Below are 9,954 nucleotides of genomic sequence, written 5' to 3'. Positions count from 1 at the left end.
GAGTGGCTTTACATAGTTTAATCTTTAGTGAATGGGGATATTTAAACAGATGAGAAATGTGGAGGATGTTTTTGGATTAAATGTTAGCAACACTGAATGCAGTATTACGGTAATTCGACTTACATAAAAGCCCAGACGTGTGCTTGAAACGCTCGGAATGATGTGCGTAAAATTATAGAAAACGAAAGATTCATAACAAATCTTAAAGCTGTATAGAGTCCATAGACCTTGAACATGTAAATGCAATATTTAGAGAGAGTTAATATTGATTTAATTATTGCTTTGGAAAATAATTTGTGTGGTATTTTAGTATTTCATAGTTATATTTTGTCCGTCACAGGTTACTATAATTTTTTTTCGTCACTAATTTGTAAAAAAAAAAAAAAAATCCTCCACTTCGACCTATGCATGCAGACGATTTTGGCAGCGCGCAAGGATACAAACAGGTTCTTGAGCTCGAGTGTTGTGACCCGTAGTTTGGGTCGAGATTGGATGGGGAGTAGGAAATACTGTTCGAAACATCGTATCAGTGTGATAATTATATAAATAATTAAAACTAAACTAGGACTTTAATGAATTCGTAGTTGAAAACACAAATGGAGTGCCCACATCTCGCTGTAAGTGTAAAAATTCAAAATAATCTCCGCAAAGAAAGCACCGATGTCACAAAGGAATGGCATTGCGCAGGTAAGTGTAGGCCCAATATATGTATTCTACGTATATTTTTGGATGTATTAACATGAATTTAAATATGTACTATTTTGGATTTAAAATTCGATTGATATCTACTCTGAAACTTTTAAATTATTAATACTGATTTATGAATATTAACATGATGTCTGTTGACAGGATCAATTAATGATTGTTATAAATTTAGTCATTGATGTAATTTACATTGTTGCAGTTATTAAATGACTCGGAAATATAAAGTTTATTTATAAATATCATAAACAATCTATTACGTACGATTGTCAAAATTGTTCATATAACCTAACCTATCCGTTACGGTACTGTTAGAACTGAGCCTTTGTACGAATTAAAACTGCCATATTATAATAATCCGAAAAAATCGATTTGAATTGACAGTTATACGTTACTTTATTAAAAACTTATACGTTATATTTGTGGCTAATACGTCATATGTTTCAAAAGAAGTCAGCATATCATTCCCATCAGCTGTTCTGAACCGAGCCTAAGGTTATTGATTTTTTGTTCCGAGTAAGAAAATAGTAGCATCATACGTTTCATGAATAAATATGTTGTGTATTTTTATTATTAATATTATTCCTTTTATTGGTACAGCGATAAGTCTTGTTAATCGAAGTAAATGTAATTTTATTGAGGATCATTTCAGTGACATTTTACATTAGTAATGTCCTCTTCATAAATAATATTCTCTTCCATTATTGTGACCTATTGTGTGAATAAATAAATTTATATAGCAATTAATTTATATTTGTTCGTTAATAGTCCAGTTAACTGATATGAAAATTCCCTATAAGCTGCAGAACTCCAGGATTATTAAAATTATTATCATGCTTGTAGGACTATGAAAATATGTAGGCCTACTGCCATAGATACCATAAATAGTGCAAAACTGTAGGACTTGTATCAGGAAGAAGACTTTGTTCTGAAATAAACAAGATGACAGTAATCCCAGTCATACTATCTAGTCCTATTCTTTAACTTCACTAATAACTTGGTACTGAATAGAAAACAATGTTTGTAGTGGTATCATTATGATGAATTGTTTGGTAGGTAGTTGGCTACCCGACTAATATAAAAGAGATTTTGTAGGTTTTAACTTAATAGTAGGTCAGGTTAATGTTTCGGCGGCTGAGCGCTTAATTTTTAAGGTAAAACAACGTAAAACATTTATTCAGATCTTAAATATTAAGATATTCTTCACTTTTAGTTGTAAACATGAAATCAGCATTATGACATTACTGTGTGATAGATTATAATTCTGAAATATTGCCTCAGAAACATGCATTAAAATTTTGAGGTAATTTGTCAGAAGCTTATTGTCAATGCAATGACCTTACTCTTGCATCATAATCGAAATATCTGTACAGAAGGGCTGAGTGTTTCTGAATAAGGAGAAGAAAATTAATATTTTTCTTTTTAATCTCGTTACTAAACAAAGACACTTAAGACCGTTGTTGATAATATTACTGTATGGATGTGAAAGTTGGTCACTCACGGAGAGGCAGAAACAAAGGCTTTGCGGTAGAGATGGATTGTCTTAGAAAAAGCTGCTAGATATCTAGGATTGGAAGATAAATGAGGAAATAAGAGGGCGTATACATCAACCTGAGAGTGTAGTGGAAAGGCTGGTGACACAGGCTCTGCAATGGTAGGCCTACTATCACAAAGTGGAAACTGTACAATATTGTTATATAGAGAAAGATTTTTAAGATAAATTATATTTTAAGTATTTTAAAACATTATAAGAATCACGTTGACCTTTAACAAATCGAAAAAAATAAAATAAAAAAAATAACAATCCCAATGATGAACATAACGGTCAATCAGTACCTATTAAAATACTAAGCTGAAACTTGAATCCATAAACAATAAGATTTGGTTCAACAAAATATATTTAAAAGAAAATTTAAAACAAATTAACTTACGTCAAAATAAAACCAAGAATTCCATAATTTTACAACATAGCTATAATGAGTCGGTGTATCAAAGTTTGGATTCAAAACGAAAAAGGAAAAAAAAATAATCTAGGCAATACAATATTATATAACTTTCATATAAAGATCATCAATATGTTAGGCAACACCCAATAAAATGGGAAATGGTTTAAAAAAATGATTACCGTATTCTAAAATATTAAGAAGAACATTGGATTTCAGTACTGGTACATAAAGTAAAATAGGAACTATTTAATTGTGCAGATTATAAATAACTTATACCTTATTTGGTTTCCTGATTGTTGGTACTTCTCTGATGACCCAATTTGTTTGAGCAAGGAATGTTATTAGTCACTCTGTAAGTTAAATACTCGTGAAAATCCACACGAGATGTCTTATATTAAATTTTACAAACATAATTTCTCTAAGGGACTCCATACATAATAATAAAAAAAAAACTTGATCGAATGCTTTGAGCTATATTATTATTTTTTTCCATTATTTATTGTGATATTAATTTGTGGAGAATTTTGTGTTGAAATAATGTTCTTCCTTTTTGTAAAAGAGCTAATTTCTTAAACTTTAAGAATTTACAAACTACAACTCATTTAACAAGTGGTTCAGGCAACTGTTGCGAACTGGCTGAATGACACCACTTGTAACTGCTGAGGAAATGGATACATATGGGAACAAATTAATTTTTATACTTTTTGACGTGAATACGTCTATAAGTTCAGTCAAACTACAAGCTATATTCCACTGAAGTAAATGGCTATCGACATATGAAGCAGCTGACGTCATCTAGCGATATGGGGAGGAGGGAAGTTGCACAAATTGGCGGGTCATGTGACAGCCGAAGCACTAACTCGAGAGTGAGAAGCGATAGAACGTTCGCAGTAGTGTCACGATTCGTAACGAACTAGACCACAATCTCAATTGAGCAGTAATTAGGAGTCGACAAGTTAAATTGGAACAATTCGCGATTGAAGCTGAGTGAAAACTGTCCAGACCAAAACCAGAAATCTGGTCAGCCTATATATGCCGGATTTTGTCCATTTTCAGTTACGACTTTGTTCATGTGGAAAGTGTGACCATAAACTTTAGCTTTTTCTTTTTTGCTCTAATAATAAATATTTTGAATAAAGAGTATAAGGGTACAGTACATCAGTTATTCATAGATTTCAAAAAGGCATATGACTCGGTTAAGAGGGAAGTATTATATGATATTCTTATTGAATTTGGTATTCCCAAGAAACTAGTTCGATTAATTAAAATGTGTCTCAGTGAAACATACAGCAGAGTCCGTATAGGTCAGTTTCTATCTCATGCTTTTTCCAATTCACTGCGGGCTAAAGCAGGGAGATGCACTATCACCTTTACTTTTTAACTTCGCTTTAGAATATGCCATTAGGAAAGTTCAGGATAACAGGCAGGGTTTGGAATTGAACGGGTTACATCAGCTTCTTGTCCATGCGGATGAGTGAATATGTTAGGAGAAAATCCACAAACGATTAGGGAAAACACGGAAATTTTACTTGAAGCAAGTAAAGCGATAGGTTTGGAAGTAAATCCCGAAAAGACAAAGTATATGATTATGTCTCGTGACCAGAATATTGTACGAAATGGAAATATAAAAATTGGAGATTTATCCTTCGAAGGTGTGGAAAAGTTCAAATATCTTGGAGCAACAGTAACAAATATAAATGACACTCGGGAGGAAATTAAACGCAGAATAAATATGGGAAATGCGTGTTATTATTCGGTTGAGAAGCTTTTATCATCTAGTCTGCTGTCAAAAAATCTGAAAGTTAGAATTTATAAAACAGTTATATTACCGGTTGTTCTGTATGGTTGTGAAACTTGGACTCTCACTCTGAGAGAGGAACTTAGGTTAAGGGTGTTTGAGAATAATGTGCTTAGGAAAATATTTGGGGCTAAGCGGGATGAAGTTACAGGAGAATGGAGAAAGTTACACAAAGCAGAACTGCACGCATTGTATTCTTCACCTGACATAATTAGGAACATAAAATCCAGACGTTTGAGATGAGCAGGGCATGTAGCACGTATGGGCGAATCCAGAAATGCATATAGAGTGTTAGTTGGGAGACCGGAGGGAAAAAGACCTTTGGGGAGGCCGAGACGTAGATGGGAGGATAATATTAAAATGGATTTGAGGGAGGTGGGATATGATGATAGAGACTGGATTAATTTTGCACAGGATAGGGACCAATGGCGGGCTTATGTAGGGCGGCAATGAACCTTCGGGTTCCTTAAAAGCCATTTGTAAGTAAGTAAGGTAAAATATTAATAGCCCTTAGATAATTTAAAGTTGTAAGGTGTGTACTAGCATGTAACATTTTATTACGATTACTTACTGAAATAATGTAACGGATTCCTAATGGCATAATTTTAGAATAACTGTGAAAATTCTCAGTATACTACAGAATAACTGTCTTGAAAACATCAAATTTTTACAGTTCAGTCTGTGATGTTACTTCGTCAATGTAGCAAGGATGAAAGTAATTAATAAAGAAAGAGACTAGATAAATAGAGTCATTGCAAGCGTAGTGATTTTGAGTTGGTTGTGAAGATGTTGCTGATTTGTTAGTAGATCTACAGATAGATTTGGAAGGCGATTTTGTTGACTACGGTATTTATACGCGTATAATATACTGGTACTTCATCACACCAAAAGGTATAAACTACTCGTAGCTTGATTAGCATAATGGTGTGGTTACCAACTTTTTGAAGGCACGACCCACTTTTTGACTAGACTTTTGTTTGCAACCTCCACTACCGTATCGGTACTTAACACAAAAACCTGTAAAATCGAAAACAACTATAATTTTACTGAAAACCAGTGGAAATCATCCAAAGAACAACCAAATCTATACTAATAATAAGTCTGTAGCCGAAATTTTTCTGGTAATTTTCGATTTTCCAAAAATAATTGGTCCTAACATATAATTAACCACTCTGAAACCGAAAATCGCTTTTTTGAAATTTTTGTTTGTATGTCTGTCTGTCTGTCTGTCTGTCTGTCTGTCTGTATGTTACCTTTTCACGCGATAATGGATGAACGGATTTCGATGAAAATTGGAATATAAATTATGTTCGTTGTAACTTAGATTTTAGGCTATATGGCATTCAAAATACATTATTTAAAAGGGGGGTTATAAGGGGGCCTGAATTAAATAAATCGAAATATCTCGCTTATTATTGATTTTTGTGAAAAATGTTACATAACAAAAGTTTCTTTAAAAATAATTTGCGATAAGGTTTATTCCTTGAAAAATTTTGATAGGACTGATATTTAATGAGCTAAATGAGTTTTAAAATTTAAATAACTGCCATCTAATAACTGCCGTATAATGAAATAAAAAACAAATGACTTCGTCTATAAGGGGCCTTGGACAGCAACAATCGAAAGCTATGAAAGATAGCCTACAGAGAATGTTTCTGTGTTTGTATGAAGTAATATCGGAAGCTAAATTAACCGATTTGTATAATTAATTATTATTTCACCATTGGAAAGTGTAGTTTCTCTAGATGGACATAATGCTATAATGTTATTACAGTAACTTCTGATATAATATAATATAATATAATATATGTAATATAATATTATATAATATAATTTAAGTTATTTGAAGGGTTCAGAACCATAGTGGGCCAAACGCCATTTACTGAATACGTAGAAAACAAGGGTTAAAATTAAGTTATTACCATAATTCAATGGAAACCTATAACAAGTAAAATAAAGTATACACATTAAATCTGAATGATGTCAATGTTCATTAAACTATGGTTGCATGTAATAAAAATTAGAAACATGTTAAAGGAATTGTCATTGCACCAATGAGTCATCTCTGGAATAAAATGATGGCATTTTAATTATTTGGATGCAATTTAAATTAAGTAACATATTAAACGATTTATCCTTCTATCAAACATGAATGTTCCCTGGATCAAATGTCCTATTTTAATTATGTAATTACTTTATATTTATTTCTAACGGGTGTAGCGGAGCGCACGGGTACGGCTAGTTAGAAGTATGTGATGAAACAATAACACGAAATATTACGCAAATATACTTTCTAGTATTTTAAACTATTACCGCCATGGAGTAATAGTTTTTCAGTTACGAGCATAACTTTAATGTACAGGTACCTGCAAGACGAGAAACTGGAACATGCAAGCTATTTTCAATTCTCTTTGACTTGTTAGACTGGCCTTACTTGCTGATATTTTCGAACATTTAAACACCTTGAATAGTATACAAATCTGGCTTTCTCAGGTAAAGCTGACTCGAATAATTTCATGGGAAAAATTGTTCCAGGGACAGGTATCGAACCCGGGACCTTTGGCTGAGCGCGCCAATGCTCTAATTTGTATAATACGCATTACTGTTTCGATAACAGAAAACCACAAATATAAGTCACACAGTAAGTGTGCACTCAGTGTTGGGCTCTGGCATTCTGTCAACCCACTTGAGGTGTGTGGATGTAAGGGGAAAATCGAGTCGTGGCTGGTATAGTTATTGGATAGTTCAAATAGTAGAGCGTTGGTGCGCTCAGCTAAAGTTCCCTGGAACAATTGAATTGGTCATTGCTAGAAGGCCCTTTGTCCAAAAATGTTAGTTCTGAATAAATCGAAAAAAACTGTTTTTAAGAAATATTAATCTTCGTAGAGCAATGTGGTGACTATCCATCATAAAGGTATATTTGTGCTTTCTGGAAGCACAATTTTTATTTTGTTGTCATATGTAGTTTGTATAATATTATTAATTAAAAATTCAAATTTAAGGGCCTTTTAGCAGTGAACTTAAAATAATTTCACATTTGGTTAAAAATGGAGTACTGTAATAAAATACAAAATTGTAAATAAAATAAACTACCATTATTTCAAGTTAAAAGTATATTTCTCTTCTTAAAATATATTTTAATTACGTATTACAAAGTTTTAGGCCCTTGTTTTAAATCTAACTTGACGATTTCATTCTGTATTTTCTCTATGTTCTGCTAGTGGAGAATTTACAACTTTCTCATAATAAGGTAACTGTTCATGGGGAATGTAGCATAGAATTTTCTTGATATCCTGCATTTTGTCTGGGTTGATTGCAATCAATTCATCATAAGTAGGATGTTGGGGAAGGACTATGTTTTCAATTCCAGGTAGACAAAGAGCAAAGGTATGCCTAATACAACCATCAATGAACTTGGATGTTGAAACAATATGAGGGAGAGTGGCATTGTACATATATTCATAATAACTCGCAGGGGAGAATGACAACTTCGAACACCGAGGTACCTTTCTACCATAAGATTCTACAGAAAGACCTCTTTTGTAAAACATGGGCCACCAGTTAATGAGTGACTTTATTTTTGTGCATGCGTAAATATTTTATATAGCCTATAAAGATTTTTGTGGCCTAAGGAAATAACATTTTTATGCAATATTCATTTACGTCAATGATTCAGTGTAAATATTCTGAACTTACCTACAATCCTCACCAGTTCGTCTTTCAGCCACCAATTCTCCAGAGTAAGTCACATGTTCAGTGCCTTTAACTTTGGCTTTCTTTAATATATTTCGTTTCCAACTGCAAGTATCACATCTCTTTTTGCTTTTCAAACTCTCAGTCTCCATTTTAATTAGCCGAAATTGCGTATAATATAATAATTTGTATTAAAACACAAATAAAGATCAGAGCAGAATAAACAGACCGCTTCAAACAACGAAGATAGCTGATAGTATAGTAAGTATAAAGGTTTGTCATCTGATGGAAACACCGCTAAATGACAAGATCACAGCTAGAAGGCCCTCTATCCTGGAGTAAGGGCATTTTAGCATGACACGAAAAATGAAATGCTCAACTATGCGTGTGTATGAAGGCTTGAGGAAAGTCCTTTTAGCACAGATTGTGTATTTATGTGTAAGGATGTTGAATCTGTAGTTAACTCATTTTTGCAAAAATACGGAGAAAGGGCCTTTTAGCAATGACCAATTCAATTTTCCCCTTGAAATTATTCACGTTGAGTAGTAGTTTGCAAGGTCAAGATGTTAACATAACAGCCAGGAACAAAGTAAACATTTATTATAAATAAACCTGTTTTCTGATCGACATTACTCGACAAAAAGAAATTAATTAATTTCAGTGTTCTGTACAGAAGAAACAATAGAACATTTGTATGATACGACAAATACGGAGTTTATTTTTGTGAATATGCAATTAAATTTACACAATTTTAAATAACTTTTTCAGTAAGAAAAAATAAATTAAAAACAATTACGACAGTCACAGATGAATACTGGAGTCCACACCTGTGGAGTAACGGTCAGCGGGTCTGGCTGCGAAACCAGGTGGCCCGGGTTCGAATCCTGGTGGGGGCAAGTTACCTGGTTGAGGTTTTTTCCGGGGTTTTCCCTCAACCCAATACGAGCAAATGCTGGGTAACTTTCGGTGCCGGACCCCGGACTCATTTCACCGGCATTATCACCTTCATATCATTCAGACGCTAAATAACCTAGATGTTGATACAGCGTCGTAAAATAACCCATTAAAAAAATACTGGATCCGTTTTTAAAAACTTGCGTGCAACTGGCTGAAATTAAAAAAAAAAATGAAAGAAAGAAATATGGTACCTACTGATGGAATGCTGAAAGTGGATTTTTTTTCGCAAGCGTAGACTGTTTTCTCTATGTTACCTATTCTTATTTTACAATTTTCCCATTTCGTCAATTAATTAATTAATTAATTCTAAATAGCATATTTAGTTTAAAGTTACTATTTAGGAACTGCCTACCATAATCTAGTATACACATTCCAAATTAGTGACGGAAATAACGTGCCCTCCCAGGCATCTTTTTTGTGGAGAGCATAGACGAATTGAAATGAGTCTAAAATTAACGTAAGAAGTTCCAAAATTTGTCTGGATAGAAACACCTACATTCTGATATTCATAAATTCTGTGTTGCGCAGTGACATAAGAGCAGTAATAAATTAAGGTAACAGAATTGCATTCCCTCAGGTATATTGGTGTATTCTATGTACACTTAGCGGCAAAAATAATGAGCCGATTCTTGGTCGATAGAAATGCTAAGTTCTATCGCGCGGTTGACTCATGTAAATGCACTGCAATGGAAGGCATTGCTGTGGTGTTCATTGAAAGTCGTCCGTCTACAGTGTAATGAACCTTACGAGCTGTGTGTGGCCCAGTGGTAAGGTGTCTGACATTCATACCAGAAGTTGTGAGTTCGCCTCCTGGTATGGAAAAATGATTTTTTTTTCATTCTAGTTTTTAATTAATTT

At 33.4% G+C, this 9,954-nt stretch overlaps 1 protein-coding gene across 2 annotated transcripts in view; it reads left to right on the top strand.

Moving 5' to 3' along the window:
* Positions 1-420: 420 nt before the first annotated feature.
* The window catches only part of LOC138709460 (ubiquitin carboxyl-terminal hydrolase 3-like), a 60,140-nt gene continuing 50,606 nt past the window's right edge, over positions 421-9,954 (top strand). Inside the window, exon 1 of one of the 2 annotated variants that reach the window (XM_069840245.1) lies at positions 421-687. In XM_069840245.1, coding sequence (XP_069696346.1) covers positions 597-687 — 91 coding nt within the window. In that variant the 5' untranslated portion in view covers positions 421-596. The remainder of the gene's footprint in view (positions 688-9,954) is intronic. The other variant, XM_069840244.1, reaches the window with a different exon arrangement.

Source organism: Periplaneta americana, chromosome 11, assembly GCF_040183065.1.
Source record: "Periplaneta americana isolate PAMFEO1 chromosome 11, P.americana_PAMFEO1_priV1, whole genome shotgun sequence".
Lineage (NCBI taxonomy): Eukaryota > Metazoa > Arthropoda > Insecta > Blattodea > Blattidae > Periplaneta > Periplaneta americana.
The sequence above is the reverse complement of the archived record's forward strand: the minus strand, read 5'-3'. Positions and strand labels throughout refer to the sequence as shown.